This window comes from Diorhabda carinulata, chromosome 7 (assembly GCF_026250575.1).
Source record: "Diorhabda carinulata isolate Delta chromosome 7, icDioCari1.1, whole genome shotgun sequence".
Taxonomy (NCBI): domain Eukaryota; kingdom Metazoa; phylum Arthropoda; class Insecta; order Coleoptera; family Chrysomelidae; genus Diorhabda; species Diorhabda carinulata.
Genome location: NC_079466.1, coordinates 12,948,860 through 12,969,152, shown reverse-complemented (window position 1 = coordinate 12,969,152; position 20,293 = coordinate 12,948,860). Strand labels below are relative to the sequence as shown.

Sequence of the window (20,293 nt, the reverse complement as noted above, 5' to 3'; positions counted from 1 at the left end):
ATCAGTTTTTCACTCAGAAAAGTCATTTTGCTGCTACTACAAACTTCTATAGAAAAGTGAGGTTATGTTTTTGACGTTCAGCGAGTAAAAAGTTAATTTCGACGCGTCCAACCGCGATAATTGTGTGCGTTATCACAGTTTAAATATCTTTTGATATTTATGAACGTCTAGCTTAAAATTATATAAATTTATCTCACCGATTTGTGATCAAAACCCGTTTAAATAAATGAGAATATTACGTATTTATGTTATTCAAATTCTGTAATATTTAATAACGGTGTCGATAATCTTTAGAAACGTAAACTGAGTTTAAACTTGACCGATGTTTGATTGAGGACAAAGCAAAAACGATGTGTTGCAAAAAAAACGAGAGCGGCGCTAAGCGCGAATTTTTTCAAATCTCGATCGACCGGTTATGTTAATGGTGTTTTTTTTTCTGTTATATTCTAGATTGAATGTTTTGCTCCGAAAATAAATTATCCGTTTCAGCTGAATCATCTTATATGATTGGGAAACTAACTACAAATCCGTTAGTTGAATATTAAATATCAAAAAATCTCTACGAAAATACCAATTTTACCAAACATATTTCTGTAAATTTCGGTCAATCAAACATACTCTAGTAGTTCGAGATGCCTTTGTAGTGTTGATTTAACTTCCCCAAAGAAAGCTTAGAGAGCTCAGGAAGGCATTTGACATTATAGTATCGGTAAAACAAAGTCAGATCAGCGACCGTTTTTCTATTATCTAAGCTGTCCAAGTTTCTAGTCAGTTTTCTGTATTGAGTTGGGTATGGTCAATTCGTTCAACGTTGCTTGCTCTAAACAACGTATCCGAAGGGGTGAACGCGCATGTCAAATACGTTTCTTCTTTCCGATTTCCACTTCTAGATACATCCGCCATTTTCGTCAGTCTCGATCCAATTAATATGGAATACATGCTTTAAACTTATTGATTTTTTTCCTAAATCATCCTCACGTTTATTGGACGTAAAAAATCATATTTCCCAAAATAAACATGTACAGGGGTCGTTCAGAAAATATATTTACTGTTTATGGCATTCAGAAACAGTTTATTCAATAAAAAAAATTGAAGACGTCCTTTAAACTTATTGATTTTTTACCTAAATCATCCTCAGACGTTCATTGGACGTAAAAAATCATATTTCCTAGAATAAATATGTACAGGGGTCGTTCAGAAAATATATTTACTGTTTATGGCATTCAGAAACAGTTTATTCAATAAAAAAAATTGAAGACGTCCTTTACACTTATTGATTTTTTACCTAAATCATCCTCAGACGTTTATTGGACGTAAAAAATCATATTTCCTAGAATAAATATGTACAGGGGTCGTTCAGAAAATATATTTACTGTTTATGGCATTCAGAAAAAGTTTATTCATTAAAAAAAATTGAAGACGTCCTTTAAACTTATTGATTTTTTACCTAAATCATACTCAGACGTTCATTGGACGTAAAAAATCATATTTCCTAGAATAAACATGTAAAGGGGTCGTTCAGAAAATATATTTACTGTTTATGGCATTCAGAAACAGTTTATTCAATAAAAAAAATTGAAGACGTCCTTTAAACTTATTGATTCTTCTCCTAATCATCCTCAGACGTTTATTGGACGTAAAAAATCATATTTCCTAGAATAAACATGTACAGGAGTCGTTCAGAAAATATATTTACTGTTTATGGCATTCAGAAACAGTTTATTCAATAAAAAAAATTGAAGACGTCCTTTAAACTTATTGATTCTTCTCCTAAATCATGCTTGAAATTCATTATTTGTTTCCTTGAATCACCCTTAGACATTTATACAATAAAAATAATTGAATATTATAGTATACATTTGTAATTTCCCACTTATTTCATTGGAAGTGTATTCCTTCAATTCACAACAACCCTTGTACATGTTTATTCTATGGAATATGATTTTTCACGTCAAATGAACGTCTGAGGATGATTAAGAAAAATAATCAATGAGTTTCAAGCCTATCTTCTATTTAATTTATTAAATAAGGTGTTTCTGAATGTCACAAGCAGGTATTTATATATTACGAACAACCCCTGTACATGTTTATTCTGTGTGATATGATTTTTTTCGTCAAATAAACGTCTGAGAACGAATCAGAAGAGGAATTAATAAGTTCAAAATATGTTTTCTATTTTTTTTTATTCAATATGAATTTCTGAATGGCATAAACTGTAAATATATTTTATGAATCACCCCTGTACATGTTTATTCTATGGAATATGATTTTTTACGTCAAATGAACGTCTGAGGATGATTAAGAAAAATAATCAATGAGTTTCAAGCCTTCCTTCTATTTAATTTATTAAATAAGGTGTTTCTGAATGTCACAAGCAGGTATTTATATATTACGAACAACCCCTGTACATGTTTATTCTGTGTGATATGATTTTTTTCGTCAAATAAACGTCTGAGAACGAATCAGAAGAGGAATTAATAAGTTCAAAATATGTTTTCTATTTTTTTTTATTCAATATGAATTTCTGAATGGCATAAACTGTAAATATATTTTATGAATCACCCCTGTACATGTTTATTCTATGGAATATGATTTTTCACGTCAAATGAACGTCTGAGGATGATTAAGAAAAATAATCAATGAGTTTCAAGCCTATCTTCTATTTAATTTATTAAATAAGGTGTTTCTGATTGTCACAAGCAGGTATTTATATATTACGAACAACCCCTGTACATGTTTATTCTGTGTGATATGATTTTTTTCGTCAAATAAACGTCTGAGAACGAATCAGAAGAGGAATTAATAAGTTCCAAAAAGTTTCCATGTGCAAAACGTTGAAAAAGTTCAACAACTACGATTTAGCCATGGTGGTACTTTATTTGGAAGGTGAAGAAAAACGAAAAAAAAATTTTTCGTTTCACCCTCGTATTGAAAAATAAAAATCGAGGTTCCAAGGTACAGTCCCCGTATATTGAATCCTTGCTTTAAGTAATTTTAAACGAACCGAGCGCGTTTAAGGTTATAGTTTCTTTTTCAATGTTATTTTTGCTATATTATACAAAACAAAAAAATTAATAGGTACGATTTTAAATTATTAAACATGGCATTGTAAATGGGGTCATACGATGTTTATCTTAGAAAATAAATTACGTTGTTGATTATATATAATACGGGCAATTTACAATGATGTTATCAAAACCACATGTAAGTCGAATTGTACTGTCGGGAAACAAAGAAAGAGCATCGATTTACCGCTCTCCATCTCTATTAAAACCAATTATCTTTATCTTGTGCATTTCCCATTTCTCGAAACTTCGATATCAGGGAAATCCAATCTGAATATTTATTATAAAGAGATAGGTAGTGGTATACCGATGATATACACGACTTGAAATAATAGGATTGAAATAAAAAGTAATTAAAACTGCTGTCATATTTGCCCAGGGTTGCCAACTGTACTCGTTGGATGTCAAAACTATTAAGAACACACTCTACGTGTATATGATGTCTTAAATACTAATCCTATTGTATACAAAAGCTGTAATTAATTCTATTTATGATCTTCAAGTGTTTAAGGGACACGTGAAATCGCTTGAGTAAGACGTTGAGGACGGTCGATTTACAGTTAACGAATAAAATAGTAATTACGAGTTGAATATGTATGATTATTCACAGTGATATTAACATAAGACAAAAATTAGGTTAATGGAGCATTAAAAAAGGGACAAACTGTATAATTTATGGTTAACAGTTCTTAAATGGTTCCCGTAAGGAATGGCGATATAATTAGTGTACTAAATTTAGTATTTTCAAGTAAAAGAAATTGTGGTAAAAAGTATTTAAATATCTGAGACATCCTATACATACTAAGATCGATAATGTCCTTGAAACCTAACGAAGGATACGCGATTATCTTCACTTGCGTCTTGTTTCTTAACCCAGACACTTAAATCATTTATCAGAGGATATTCACCGGCCGAAGCTGCGTTGCCAATTCTACGAATAGTATGTGTAATTTGGGATATAATTTTTTTTTCTATTTTTCAGTACCTATATTTTTTTTTGTTGTTGAAGTTGAAGATAACGATCACGTCTTGTTTGTTATGTTTTAGTAAAACGTCCAGTTCGAATGTACCGTTAAATCCTCTTATTTAATCAGACATCTTGATCTTTTCGAATGATTGGATATGCCGTACGGTAAAATTAAACTGTTGTTGATTACCGAGGTAGTTTCCATTCGAATATCAATTAGTGAAACGAGATCAATGTAAATTTACATAAGAAAACGAAAATAAATATAATATTACACTACAAATAGTGCGAATTTGATCAGAATTACAAATTAGTTTGGTTATAATGGAGAAGTTAATTATAGGACGTGTCCAAGTTCGAAGATGAATTCTGAGAAGTGCTGATCGAGAGATAGTCGTGAATACACGTGTTCGTCGAGGAACGTTGGTTTTTTTTATAGGTACAGTCAAATATTAGCAAAATAAAAAAATTGTATAAAAACCATTTCAGATAATTTGCCGTTTCCAAATAAAATTTCTTTTTTCATTTATTTTTATACGAAATAAATTGGACGCTTGGAAATAGCAAAAATTTAATGCGGAAAATGTTAAAACTGATGTTATTTTTAAAAAATAATAACGAACGGTTCATGTTGTAGAATTTTATTATTAAAATATAATAAAATCGAACCGAAACGTTCTTTAGAACCACACTAGTGCACTTGTTGATCCCTGTCACTTGTCATCAAATTTTCAATACCGCGTTCCATGTGTTGGCCTTGTAGTAGGCAATAAACAACGCAGCCACCACATCAAAATATGCTGCAAACTATTCTATGATTGTTAAAATCCTAACCAGATGAACAGATAGATCGATTGAATGACAAGTAATTCGACGTATAAGTTAAAAAATGTTGTTTGAAGTTAAATTATATGCTGGAATATTATTTTTTCGGATTTTTTGTATTGAATTATGAATAAATGGAAAGTAAAATGCAAAATTTGGTGAAAAAAAGAAAAACGATTCATTAATTATATCGAGAATTGTCTTTTTATTTGTTAAAAATCCAACTCTTTTATGACTTTTTCAGGAGGTTCTTCCTTTGAGGCGAGTTTCGATTCTTGAATTTCTTGTTTTTGAATTTTCAAAGCCAGCTTCAGTTTTTGTAATGGCGTCATATCGTCGGTGAAAATTTCCCGTTTCGCTAGATTTTTATGATTCAATATTTTATAATCGTTACTTTTCGGATCTTCATTTGCTATCGGCTAAAATAGGTTTATAATACGACCTATTGTAGTAGAGGCGACGTACTTACAACTTCTTCTTTCGAAACTTCCGTGTCACTTTCCTCCGATTTTTTCTTTTCTTCCGTTTTAGCGCGTCGTTCCGCGAATTTTTCCGCCAATTCTTTCTGTAAATTCCCGACAGTTTTCACATCTGGACTAGACTGAATTTTTTTATCGGCTTTGGGTTGTTGCGAAACGGGGCTTGTTGTTTCCGTTTCTACTTTTTTAATTTCAACTCCTTTATCGGAAAATCTTATATCGACCACGGCTTTAGCTTCGATTTTGTGTACGACTTCTTTGTCTTCTTTTCCTTCTTCTTTCGGCGGTTCTTCTCGTTTTTTATTGCGTGTTTGTGTTATTTTAGTTTTGTTTTTTTCTTTTTTTGGGATATAATCCAAATCGCCGTTTCGTTCTTCTTTTCGGCAACATTGACAGTTTCGTACTAAATTTTCGGGAAAACAATTTCCACATTTTTTAATAGAATTATCGCAATAACAAATCGGTAAACGTCTAGTATTTATATCACATTTTTCACATAAAACAGGTTTACAAGAACAAACCGCTTTTTTGTATCGTTTATTTCGTTTTAAAAACTCCCCGCATTCTTTGGGGTAGTCAGTTACAGTCGTACATTCCCCCAACGGCGGTCGATTCACCCACTTCAACATAGTTTCGCAATTATTCTGTATTTTCGATGGGGTATCGTTGAATTCGACTTGCCACCCTATAGGTTTCGTTATTATTTCTTTTGGGGTTTCTATAACGTAAGCCAAACCGAATTTTCCTTTCGCCAATTTTTTTTGTTTCTTTTTACATTCCCGGCAATCGTAAATTTGAATTTCCTGTCTAAAAGTATCTTCTGAATCGCTCGCCGATGCGGAACTATCGGAAAAATGACAATTACAAAAGGGGTACATTCTCGTTTTTGATTATTTTAATATAACCGAAATTTTGACGGGGTTTTTAATATATTTGACAGATTTAAATCAACCTATACATATCGACAGACGAATTTCAACGTCCACATGTCACAGAGACGCTAAGAATTTTAGGTTAGGTTACAATTAGAGGGTTTGGGGTCTAATGACCGTCCGGGACACTCGACGAATCCTCCTCAGTCTATCCCTTCTCCAAAATGAACATTAAGGTACTCCTGCATCTCGAGCTGTCCGCGAAGAGATTCAATTGCGGTTCGAGGATCGGAAAGGGACATGCAAAAACCCTTAGAAGGCCCCACAGATTACAATTAGAAGGCCGATCTGCAGATTAGTTCAACTAACGCCAACGCAACAGATACCGGTCGTCCAGAACGCGGCGCGTCGGCAACAGAGCCCGTTTTTAGGAATTTCCGATACGTATTTCACACGATTTGGTGGCGACTTGTTTTTCGCCCGATATTATGAAAGATAAATTTGTTGCAGTTTATTATTTTGAAGTTGAATTAATGGATTACGGGGTGGTACTTTTGACCGGCAGTGTACGTAGAATATATTATTGCGTAGAAATAAGAGAAAATGTGCCTCGATGACGTCCATATAGGATTTAGTTTCCTTTTACATTCAGCAGGCATATAAATCGATTCCCTATTGCGGTCAAATACGATTCTTCTTCTTGCACACAAATCGCCCAATCAACTCGATGCGTCGACTGGTTTTTATATGTCATTGTGAGTTGATCTATTTTAAACTCACTCAAATCAAGTTTTATTGCGTCGTTTGATAAGAATCATTAAAATGTCCTGTTATAGTATATCTAATGTCAATGAAAAATATCTTTAATCCAGTTTATTGAAAACGATCGTTTTAAAACTCAGATGAGTCTAAATCTAATTGGTTAGGTAATTGACATTTGAGGTACGCATAAATTTATGACGTCATACAATCTAGTGACACGTCGTTACTGAAAAAATGGTTCCGATTTACAATATTTTTACTACTAAAATTAAGAGGGATATTGTTTAATGAAAAAGTTAGTGATATTTTCTTTCAATTTCACCCTATATAATAAAATATAAAAACATCGCCTTCCCGAAGATATTTCGCTTAAATTTTTAACAATAAATCAACTTTATCGAGGTTATTTCTCCCTAAAAATATCTCAACTGGTATTTATAAAATCTCTACGAGATAAATACGTATTATAATAATAATATGCAATAGTTGATGACGGTCAAGATTGAAGATTGTGTATATAAAGAACAGCGAACGAAGTTGAAGGTCATTTCACATATTAGACTGTATCCTTCACAAAATGGCGAACATCCACTTCTGAATTATATATTATGTATATATATATATATATATATATATATATATATATATATATATATATATATATATATATATATATGTAATAATAATAGCTTATCGAGGATGTACTTAGAATTTGCAAACTCGTCATAAATTTAGTTTTATAACAATTTTCATTTAAATAAAAACCTTCTAGTTATTGTTGATACAAATATAAAAGAACGTCGTTCAAATGCGTATCGGATCACAATAAAACGTTGCCAAATCTTTTGTGAATTATTAGAGATTCTGTGTAAATTAAACAGGGTGTGTCAAAACGATCCGACTATTTCAAAATTGAGTTAGAAGCAAACAACTCTACGATATTTGACAGATTTAAGTAACAATATTGTAGATCGGGAGTATCCCTCGACCACTTTTTCGAAAATTTTCTTTGTTATCTCTTAATTAATACCAATAAATACATGTAAAAATAAGTATAATGTATCTTTTTTTCAACTAATGTAGTTGGGTTATGAGACACCCTGTATCTTCAATATAAACATATAGAATAATGTACATAATTCAAAAAACGTATATTTTTGAAAAAAATACGAAATAATTCAAGCTACAGTTAAATTATAAGTGAAAATAAAAGGCTTAAGTGCTTTAGACTCAAACAAATATGCAAACGACGTTGCTGCCTCTATCTATAGAGAAATTGAAGCGTTTTTGATTAATGGCATAGAAAGTGTCTTGTAGAAAAACTCACCTCCATGTTTTAGAAACAGTCTTACCAAAATAAACTGTCAGTTGTCATTAGAAATAATTTTTTACAACAGCGAAGGTTGCTACTTAAGTTTTGAGATATGGCAACACCGATGCGAATATGTCAAATCTGACATTTTTAATGGTAAACGTATTCAGTACATACGAGTGTTATTTGAGATGTTTACAAATACTTGAAGCATTAATCTTTGTGAAAAAAATGGAATTAAATCGTGAACATTTTCTCGCGATCATTTTTAATGACTTTCGACGTGGATTAAACCAACGGCAGTGTGCTAAATCAATCGTGGTCGCACAGTATCGAGTTTTGTGGTCCTAATATTTGGAGGTTTCTATGGCCGCTTAAGTCATCCGATCTTACCCCATTCGATTTTTTTCTTTGGGGATGTTTAAAAAGTGGAGTTTTCGTTAACCGACCAGACAATGGAACGAATAGACATAATATGACTCATTTATTTACGCAGAAGATCGGAAAATACGTAAATCACAGCTACCATCGTCTTTTTTTTTATTTGCTTTAGCGTTTCAATGGATTTTTAGGCGATTAACGCTTTTCCACGTCGAAAACTGATAACAATAAATTCGATCTGATCGTACGTTTGATTTAACTTGGATTTAGAAAAGTTCTTTGTATCACCCTGTATATTGTATTTAATTGTATGCGTAGCTTGGAGCATTGGTAACTGTATTTTCTAAAATAAATCGCATGATTTAACTAACAGTTAAGTTCTTCAACGTTTACTAAAATCAATAATACAATCTCACGGTGTTTTTTTTTTGGTTTTTTATTTTCTAAAAAATAAACAATTAAGAAAATTTGTTTGATTATGACGATTGCTATTGCGATTAAATATTTCGACAGTTATTCGCACCGTCTTAATATATAGGGTGTGCCATTTTGAAACGAAATGTTTATTAAATTGATATTCAGAATGTTTTATTAGACAAATTCCGTACCAATTGAGAAGGCTCTAGAATATTCGAACGCTAGGCTACACCTACTTTCCTAGAAATTTTTCAAAAGAAACAATGCAAATAAACCGCCTGCTATAATAAAAAAGTTCTAAAAGGAAACAACAGAGACGCTGCCGAATTTTAAAATTCCATTGTAGCTAGAAAGGGCCGGCCTGAGGACTCATTTTGGGCTTCGATCGAAGATATTTCTAAACTTTAACTAGTTTTTAATAATTTTTATAACTTTGAAAATTTTAGTTCTTCGTAAAGCTCATAAAGTTCTGCTTTCTCCATCTTAAGGTACTAAAACTAAATCAGTTCTTCAAAATCTCGATATTTGGTACAGATTATAAATTATTTATGTCCCACCCGGTAAATTTGTATTGTTACAACATTGCGCTGTTGTTTAATCGTCATAATAATCGAAGGATACGGGAAGTTTTGAATTTGTATACTTCAAGACCGTTTGGCATGGTGCAAGACAAATTCCATGTAATTTCTTGCAAGGTCAAAATATAACGAAGATTATGCGGGTCTCTTGCTATTACGTCATTGCTACCATTAACAAAAATTTCATAAGTAAAACTAAACAAATTCCTAACCTCTAATTCTACTTTCCTAGAAATTATTTCAAATAAATACTGTAAATAAACCGTCTGCTACTAAAAAAATTATATATACGAATAAACATCAAACGAGTTCAGCCATTTATAAGAAAAATGCGAAAAACGCCGCGCGAATTCGCCGAATTTTTAAAATTTGATATTGGCCGATCAGGGGCTGCCTAGAGAACCATTTTTCGAACTTTTTCGTAAAATTATGATAGTTCGAAATGTTAATTTTTACCTTTTAAAATGATTTTTTACCAAAAGATATCTATTTACCAACAAAACCGAGTTTTTATCCGAAGAATGTTAATTATTAACCTCGACTGCTGATTTTATCAATGGTTGTGGTAATGACAAGTAATCGATGGATTTTTTTTTCATTTAAATACGAGGAGAATATCATTGTCAAGGTGAAACGTGCTCGTACAAATTAATCGGATGTTTTTCTGATTACGAGTGCGTCAATTTCGACGCCTAAAGAATATGTAATAACCCATCTTGTTTTGTCATCGCGATCGTCCGTGAATTACCCAGATTCGTCTTTTTATTATTTCTACTTCCTATATCCGTATTTAGAAAAATTTTTGTCACGTCAATTTTAAATATGGAGTACGAAGAATTTAATTTTATTCACAACTTTCTATGTACGGATTTGGGGTCTCGTATACACTGCCATCCAAAGGGTCTATGATGTCCCCTTATCTTGCCTCGAGACTGAGTTTACAGCTGATCCATTTTAATGTTTTCTTTTTCCACTTGGAGAGAACCTGGATGGAGGTTTCGACCTCTCTGTGCCCCAAAATCTGCACGCTACATTATCTGCTAGGTCTACCGTCTTCAGGTGTCCATTGAGGTGGTAATGCCCAGATAGAACTCCGTCTTCTTATTTAGGTTAATACATTGAGCAGATCTTCTCTGGTTATAGTCTCTGCCCTTGTAGGTTGTCCCAATATTTGTTTTGCACTATCTACCTTATTTTCCAGTGCTTTTTCCATTGTTCTGAAGAAACATCTTCTTGGTGGCTGGTAACCCGTCAACGCTCCAGGATGTAGTCGTTGAACCTATCGAAAATGATATGGGTACTTGTGATTTTTTTTATTGTAAGAACTCATCCTATAACTATATACACGGTAAAAGTAACAGTAACCACTTTGACATTTGACTCATTTCGTGTTGTTTGTGTGTGACGTTTATCTATATACTGGTTTATTATTAATTTATTTTTAGACTATTCAATAACGTGTCTGTCACGCGAAGTTCGTTCAACAACTTATAATTCCCGCAAATTCCATTCGTACCTAGTTAAATCTTTTTTTTTTCTCACAAAAGGGATAATTATTTCAATTTAAATCGAATGCAAGTTTGAGTCATGACTTGTAGCGATCTTAAATCTATGTAAATTCGTTTTCCACTATTTCCTTTTATAAGTAACGTGTTGAATTAAAATCTAATTATTCTTGGAACAAAAAATAAATTACTCGACGGACGTGATTATTAAACGGACGATGCGAAAATGATGCAATCGCCGTCAACTAAAAGTATCAATTTCTTATTATTGAAAATATTTTTCTATGGGAACTTAATAAGCAGTCGTTTAAAACGTTTTAAGAAAATACTATTTTCAATGTTTGAGATCAAAATGAGATTCAAAGTGAAAACGAAAATCCAGAAACCATAAATTTCTGGATTTGTCTTCGAAAATTGTACTTGAAATATTTTTTAAGGTTAGGTTAGGTTATGATTCATAATTTATGCTTTCTTTGTAACGTTTCGAGACTCTTTATAATGATTTCATTGATTTAAAATTTGTTTCTTGTCAAAAAATATGATTTTTCTTTTTTTTATCAACCAAAAAGTGTCAAAACTATGGTTTTCAACTTAGGTGTCATTTTTGTCTTGAATACGTCAAAAAAATGAACAAAATGGGAGAAAAATTATTGAAAATCTTAATTTTTCGATTTGTTAGCATCTTAGAGAAAATATTAACTTCATTATCAATTTGTAAATGTTTATTTTTTTATCTCAAATTAGCCAAAAAAAATTTAAAAATATTGATCGCCACTACCAAACATTTACCACTAAAAAAAATACCCTCTTACCTGAATTAAATACAAAATATTATAAAACTTACATGAGAAATCCTCAAATTAATAATTATACACTATATACAGGGTGTACCAGTTTTACTACAACAAACTTCGGTATATGAAAATCTTTTGAAATCCATATTATGAAATTATCTCGAACTACACATCTGATTTTTTAAATGAGAAACCTTGTATGTTATAACGAATTCGTATTACTGATATAGGGAGTTTTGTTATGTTATACAGAGTAGTTTAAGAAATATGGACAAGTTTATGTGAAAATCTTAACCTTAATGTTACTCGAAAAAAAAAACAATATTTTACCCCGTAAAGTTTCTTAATATAATTCTATATTCTATAAAATTTTCTTTTTTTTTCAGTATAAACGGTGAATTTTCATGTTCTTTCTTCTTCCGAATGTATCACCCTGTATTTTATAGGATATTCGGTCACGTAACTTCAATATTTGTTAATCATTTTCTATACGCGAAGATTATTATATATTAATATATATTTTCTCAATAAGTATTAACGAATTTCGTCATAAACGTCAATCGTTTACATCTGCATATTAATTTGTTTCTCAAAGTAGAAGTAATTATAATTGTTGTTAAAATAGCCCAAAGTATTTATAGCTTTTAGCTTTTTTATATGGAGGGTAGAGGTAAGGAGTACCATCTCATATGGGAGCTTAGCTTAAAAACTGTCTGCTTGTAGACCGTACATTATAATTCAAAATTTGACCAGAATTGCACTCCTGTCGGACGAGATATCATATGATCGTTCGGTTCAGTCTTCCGTCCGTCTTATTTGAATATGCAGTGTTAAAAAATTTTAAATAACTGGGGTCGTCGCTTTATTTAAAATTGACATGCGATAGTAACGCCTCCCTAACGTAAAGAATTTGATGGACACTTTCTGTAGCACAGAGATAATTGTTCTTACCTCTACCCGTCCATAAGCTTTTTAATCAATTAGGATATAATGTTATTTTATAGATTTCTTCAGTTTCATTTCCACGCACAGTTCTCTACATTACCGATAAACTAACATACCTTTTAAGTTTGGTTTTGGAAATGGAGATGACGTGATATATGTATTTTTTAACAAACCTCATAAGTACTTTCATTTTTCAGTATCCTATAGCTGCGGTAGATCCAGATCCCAATCCGCAGGAAAAGAAACCTGGAAGTTTACCCGAAGACGTCGATTTGGACGTACAGTGTAAAGACTTACTAATGAGATTGCTTGAATTACAACCTCATAAAAGATTACGTTCTGTAAGGACGTTAGAAACTATTCCTTTTTATAAAGGATATGATTTTCGTATTATTAAAGAGAAAGCGGTGAGTATAAGAAAAAATGTCCGCCATGTATATGATTGACATTCTATAAATTTCTCGTTATTGAACAATAAACTCAGCCGTAACCTAACCTATATTTTTTTTAGTTAAAACCTAATGAAATTCTTCGAAAATATTTTCCTAACGGCCCACCGAATTGTTCAATTAACGAAGATATATTTGAAGATTTTGATGAAATTCATGTTTAATTGATAACTTGGAAAAGGATCTCGAAAAAATATGGTTAAAATTCAGTATTTCTCAATTTTATAATGATCATATTTTTCTCTAATTAATTTATAATATATTATAAATAGACAAAAATACAGTATTCTTTTCTTAACTGTCTATTATTCAATTTGAAATCAATAAAAATCTTATAAACTTCAAATTTCACCTAAATTTAATTTTAACCAACGACGCCATCTGTAGATTTACACTAGAACTATAATGATCAAGAATGTAGTATACTGTAAAATAACAGACGTATCCATCTTTTAATTTCCATTTAAAAAATCAACCAATACTGCAGAGGAAATTTTTTGTTATTCAAATAACAAAATTTTGAAATATCTACTAGATATTAATCATATTTTCTAGGTAATGTTGAATTCAAAACTAACAATTCTTTTCACATTTTAAAACAACATTAACTCATTTTTGGTAAAAATATATATCATTTTTAATTAAAGCATGTAAAATATGATATAAACAAATTAATATCTTCTCAATAATCAGTGACGCCCTTTATCCTACAGTATGCGAAGCTAACAAGACGTTTCCAAATCGTTCAATCTATTAATGTCACTACACTTTTATTTCAGTAAAACAAATAATTTCATTCATATCTTGATACAAAAGTAAATAAACTGGTAAAAATAGGTGAAAATATGTATATTATTTTGAATTAAAGCATATAAAATATGATATAAACAAATTAATATATTATTAATTACGAGTTACGCCCTCTAGCAAACGGCGTATTGAACTAACAAAATTATAGCTCATCCAAACATTCAATTTATAGATTTCACCACTTTCAACAGACTTTGATTTTTCGTGAAAGAAACAATTCCATTAACATTTTAATACAAAATGAAACCATCTCTAAGTAAAACTATGTATTATTTCGATTAAAAGTATGTAAAATATGATATTAACAAATTAATATTCTTATTATAGTGTTGCCCTCTAGCTGACGGTATACTGAACTAACAGTTACCATTGTATGCTACAAGTCTCCCTAATGTATTACTTAATCTATAGATGTCGCTACTATCGTTAGATTTTATCGATTGCCTTAAAGGTAGCGCTTTTTCTCCATAAAAATCTCAAAATAAGAAATTTTTTTCCATATTGAATAACAAAGAGCACAATTGTTATTAATTATATAAATATATGTTTATTGAATATTTACTGTGATATTAACAAAGTGAGTATATAAATTTATTAAAAGTTTAAAAATTTAATTCGAATATTTAGGACAAACTTCATTTTTTTCACTCAAATAGAGGTTATATTAAGATTAATTTTCATTTTATTAAATTAGAATGCCGAGTTCAAGAAAAATAATATTGAAACATGTCATGTCTGGTATATGTACAAAAATGAACAGAACCAAACAATTACCTTCCGATTTAATGGAAACACCGCTAAATCGATGTTTAAACACATTCGATATCACCCTGTTAGGTAAGTATCTGCAAAATTACATAATTCGTGGTATTAAAATAAGTATAGTACAGTTAAAGAAGGTTTTATGATTTTTAGGAGTCGGACATATGGTAGGTGCTGGTATATACGTCCTCACCGGTACTGTTACCAAAGAAATAGCCGGTCCTGGTATAATACTATCATTTTTATTAGCGGGTTTAGCTTCTTTACTATCGGCACTTTGTTATGCCGAATTTGGTACAAGAGTACCTAAAGCCGGTTCTGCCTACGTCTACACCTACATTAGTATTGGAGAATTTTGGGCGTTTGTTATTGGATGGAACATAATTTTAGAACATATGATTGGTAAATATTTTATACAAATTTGTGTTAATTTTAAAATTAAATTAAACAAAAATATATATATTTAGGTGCAGCTTCCGTAGCTAGAGCTTGGAGCGGTTACGTAGACTCGTTATTTGGTAATATTATAAGTAATACCACGATTAGCGTTACTGGGCAAATGCACGAAGAACTTCTTAGTAAATATCCCGATTTTTTAGCCTTCACTGTGTGCCTGGTTTACTCTCTTTTATTAGCTATAGGCGTTAAAGGATCTACCATTGTAAACAGTTTATTTACATTGGTGAATTTAATGGTTATGGCATTAGTCATTGTAGTTGGATTCATTTACGCCGACGAAAGCAACTGGACTGAACAGAAAGGTAAATTAATAATAAACTTACCATTAGTTTGCTCTTCTTTTTTCAGTTAACGATTTTTTTTTGTATTTACACAATTTACAATGTAAAATCAACACTTGTTTATAAACTTTGGTTAAGAGGTTAAATAACATTCTTCTTTTTTTCCTTAATTTTTTGGCCTTTACCTCGACAGGACTAAACTGACTACCATAGAAAAAGTAAATGTCTTTGTTGTAAAAAGAAAAAAAACTTCAATATTTCGAGGTTACTTTTTTGACGTGCAACGTTTTTTTCGGTGGTTTTCTTAAAACTATCCAATGTTTTTTAATGATTAAGTCAAGATTAGTTTCTTATTTTTGAATCATCTTATTTAATGATGAAAATACGTCTAAATTGAGAATAATTTTGGAAAATTATCGAACAGAAGTTTAAAAATTTAAAAAAAAAACATTAAAAAACCAGTAATCCAATCCAAAAGTCTCTAATATAACATAATTACAAATCATTTAATTTACACTCGTCCAACAATATGTTATGATCGGTAACCACCCATTTTATACTAATTAGTGGTAACTGACCCTTATAAAGGGATGTCTACGATTTACCAGAAAACACGTTAACTGGACTCACGGACAATTCCATTATTTGTCCGAAATGAATGTTCCAAGTATTTGTAAACAACTCAAATAGCACTCTTATGACAAAACGTTGTCAAATGTCTAAATTTATGATGGCGATGACAGATTTGACATATCCATATCAGTGTTGCCATATTTCGAAACTTGAGTTGTAACCTTAAAACACAACATTGATTGACAATTTCTTGATTTCCATATTCACTACAGGTGGATTTTTTCCGTTTGGAATGGGAGGTGTAATGGCGGGAGCAGCTACATGTTTCTACGCTTTCGTGGGGTTCGATAGTATCGCAACGTCTGGAGAAGAAGCTAAAACCCCTTCGTTTTCTATACCAATAGCTACGGTTCTCTCTATGGGAATCGTAACCTTGGGATATGTTCTAGTGGTATCAGCGTTAACTTTATTAGTCCCATATTACGACATCGATCCGAACGCCGCTCTCCCAAGCGCTTTCAACAAAGTTGGTATAACTTGGGTACAATATGCTGTGTCTATAGGAGCTATATGTGGTATGACCACAACTCTATTCGGATCTCTATTCTCACTACCGAGGTATTTTCTTTTTATGTTCACTAACTTCCTACGAGACTGGTCCCAAAGTACCTGACCTGACCTAGAGATGGCGGTAGGTGCTTGAAAATAAACTAAATCTTACAAATAATGTCTCAAGTTTGAAGACGCCACGTTGTTTAGTATTTGTTTGTTTGGTGAACGTTTTCAGTGAATTTGAAAGGCGTTAATTCAACCGATATAAAAGCTGGACTAGATTCTACTCTGGATGAAAGTGAAATATTGGGTGACAGAGTTTAAACGAGGCCGTACAACCTGCGAAGACACCAACATCGTAGTGGTCCACCAAATGATGTGACGACTCCAGAAATGTTGAAGAAAATCCACTGGGTGATCGTCGACTGAAAGTGCATGAGCTAGCAGACATAGTAGAACATATTAATTGAAAATTTGGACATGAGAAAGCTGTAAACAAGGAACAAAAACAGAGTCGTGAAGATGTTTTCATCGAGTTTCATAACCATGGATCATTTCACACTCGACACAAAGGTACAATCAAAACAATGGACCGACAAGTGAGAACTGGCTCCAAAGAAGACAAAGACCTTTCCATCTGCTAACAAGGTCCATGGCGTCGGTTTTTTGGGATAATTTTCTTGAAAAAGGAAAAACTATCAACGGCGGGTATTATGCGAACCTATTGGAACGTTTTAGCGAAAAAACCAAGCATCTGGCTAAGAGGCAAGTGGATATTTTGAAGAGCTTTTTTGTGTTTTCTTTGTTGGGTCAGGTGTTTCTGGTACCATTTTCGAATAAACGTCAATTTTGTCGTTTTATGAATATAAATTTTGTTTTTCTCTAGATGTATGTACGCGATGGCTACAGACGGTTTGTTATTCAGTTTCCTTGGTAATGTTAACACCAAAACGAAAATACCACTTACCAATTTAGTTATATCAGGATTATTTTCCGCGATTATAGCACTAGTATTCGATCTGGAAAAACTAGTCGAGTTTATGTCGATCGGGACGCTACTAGCCTATACTATAGTCAGTGCTTCCGTCATAATTTTGAGGTAAATATTATAAGAAAATGAAAACAACCAAAATTATATCATTTCGATATTTATTTTAGATACAGACCGAGTTTCGAAACCACAGTAACCAAACCGCAACTAGCACTAACACCCAATTCAGAATCATCTAGCAGTACATCAGACACGACACCTCTATCGGAAATAATTAACCTAACAGGAACCCTTAGGTTACAATACAGTTGGTTGGGTCCCGTTTTTGGTAATCGCGAACCAGGATCAGTTGTAACGGGATCCGTATTCGTCTATACCATATTTTCTTGCGCCCTCTGTATATTATTACAAGTTTCAATTAACGGCTTATGGTGGACTATAGTTTTAGCTTGTTTTTTCTTGATTATCATGGGAGGATGTAAGTATCAATTAATTTGAACAGATTATATGAAATCGGATACTTTTAAATGACATATTGTCCAAGGAGAGAAAGTCATAGAAGGGGCATTGACTACGCTGACAATAGATCTTGTTCTGACTAATTGGAATCGTCTGGAGTAAATATCATAAGTAGACAAGAATCTTTTCGGTGGAATCTGATTGATTATAAAGAAATTGGACTACTGGAAAAACATGGTAAATGAAAAGTACAACTAGAGTGAGTTAGAACAAGTTAAAAATAGTAGAAAATGAAGGCTGCAGATTGTTAGAATCCATTCTCATACTGCTGTACAGTACATCAGGAATCATTAAACAAACTGCATTGATATAATGGATGACAACTGATTATGAGGATTTGTCTTAATCACACATTTTGTTTACTATGAAACCAAGGCATTAGTTTTTCTTTCCATCTAACGATTCTTGTCACTCATATCTAGGTCTTATTTGTTTTCTACAACCTCCTGGTTCCCACTACATCATTATCGAATGGTTTCGTGCTTTTCACTTTCACAGTAAATGAGTCGTCTTTGAACTATGACACAGATCTCCCCTTTTCGTGGATGACTACGTCGTGAATCCTTGTGGACATCTCTTGATATAACACAACTGGATATTAAATTTAATAATAATTGGTTTCTTTTTGTTACAATTGTGTTTTATTCAAGGTTTACTGGTAATTGTTGCACATCACCAAAATACCACGGGTTTGAGATTCAAAGTGCCCTTGGTGCCGTTAATACCGGCTATAAGTATATTGTGTAATATCGAATTTATGATACATTTGAACTACTTGACATGGTTGCGGTTTTTCGTATGGATGATTTTAGGTAAGAAATGTATTAAAACAAGAGAAAAATACGTAAAAATTGTTTTACAATTATTATAAATAATGCAATAAACGATACTTACCCATTTTGTAATTATAAAACTCTGAATTGAACATCGTTGCATGACTGTATAAATGTTTTTATACTTGATTTCGAGTCTTTGAAGTTGACAGATTAGGCATACATTCGCGACTTGATTTCTTATTAATATTTTCGAGCTTGTTTTTGGTGAGAAAACGAAATTAAAACAACGTTCTGTGTTGTGTTTATATCGTATTTTGAACAATATTTATTAAAATGGTTATTTAGTTCGTTTATTTATGATATTTATATATAGAATTTCTTAATAACTAAATATATTAAGAAACTGTTGATATTATTAACTAATTTTTTCATCTTATTAGTGTAACTACGTCAATGTCAATTTTACTTCTGTGTGTTATGTTCATTATTTATTTTTTCTTTTATTTTTGTATTCTTATTTATGATATAATATCAATATGTCGATTATTGTTGTCAAAAGTAATGACATAAATACTTATCTTCCTAACCTTATTATTATGTTTTCGAAAAATGTATACGAGGGACAGTCGCTTTAATATTTTTAATGACTTGAAAATGCGTAACTGTGGAAAGTAAAATCACCAACTTGTTTTTTGAAGACACGCAGGCATTATTTAATGTATTTTTAGGTATGCTAGTTTACTTTTTATATGGTATACACCATAGCAAAGAAGGCGATTCAAATTCTTCTTATTCGATATTAATGACGTCGTCTGAGGCGATAAAAGAAAAATGGGGATCGACAACGAGAATAAATATAAAAGGAGCCCTTACAAGAAGAAAAACGTCTACTAGTGACAGGGCGGCAATAATTGATGAAGAAGACACTCCAGAATAACGATTTAACACATTATATAAATTTTTTTTTATAGATAATTTGACTGATATTTTGATTTTTATTATTAGTTTCTATCTAAAGATGTTCAATTGTACTTGTTGTGTATAGTATAGATATTATTTTAATTTGTTATATATAATACAAACGCATTTTAGACAAATATTTATTGTATATAAAAAGTATACTATTAAAGCTGACTATTACATTTCTAGTTTCATTTTTTGATCAAAACTTCTTCATAAAACACAAAAACGTCACTAAACTCACAATGTTTTTGACTAC

The 20,293-nt window shown here is 31.5% G+C and overlaps 3 protein-coding genes across 3 annotated transcripts in view; 2 read left to right on the top strand and 1 right to left on the bottom strand.

The window, feature by feature from the left end:
- The window catches only part of LOC130896791 (serine/threonine-protein kinase S6KL-like), a 56,739-nt gene extending 43,090 nt beyond the window's left edge, over nt 1-13,649 (top strand). Inside the window, exons 9-10 of the mRNA XM_057805106.1 lie at nt 13,100-13,309; nt 13,414-13,649. Coding sequence (XP_057661089.1) covers nt 13,100-13,309; nt 13,414-13,515 — 312 coding nt within the window. The 3' untranslated portion in view covers nt 13,516-13,649. The remainder of the gene's footprint in view (nt 1-13,099; nt 13,310-13,413) is intronic.
- LOC130896794 (uncharacterized) lies at nt 4,658-6,482 on the bottom strand. The gene has a single exon (XM_057805109.1). The coding sequence runs from the start codon at nt 6,212-6,214 to the stop codon at nt 5,300-5,302; it is 915 nt and encodes a 304-aa protein (XP_057661092.1). The 5' UTR covers nt 6,215-6,482; the 3' UTR covers nt 4,658-5,299.
- Nucleotides 13,650-14,589: 940 nt separating the features above from the next.
- LOC130896780 (cationic amino acid transporter 4) lies at nt 14,590-20,222 on the top strand. Its single transcript, XM_057805093.1, has 9 exons — nt 14,590-14,738; nt 14,856-14,998; nt 15,077-15,325; nt 15,391-15,684; nt 16,509-16,854; nt 17,675-17,887; nt 17,947-18,257; nt 18,949-19,110; nt 19,803-20,222. The coding sequence occupies exons 2-9, from the start codon at nt 14,857-14,859 to the stop codon at nt 20,009-20,011; spliced, it is 1,926 nt and encodes a 641-aa protein (XP_057661076.1). The 5' UTR covers nt 14,590-14,738; nt 14,856; the 3' UTR covers nt 20,012-20,222.
- The last annotated feature ends 71 nt before the right edge of the window (nt 20,223-20,293 follow it).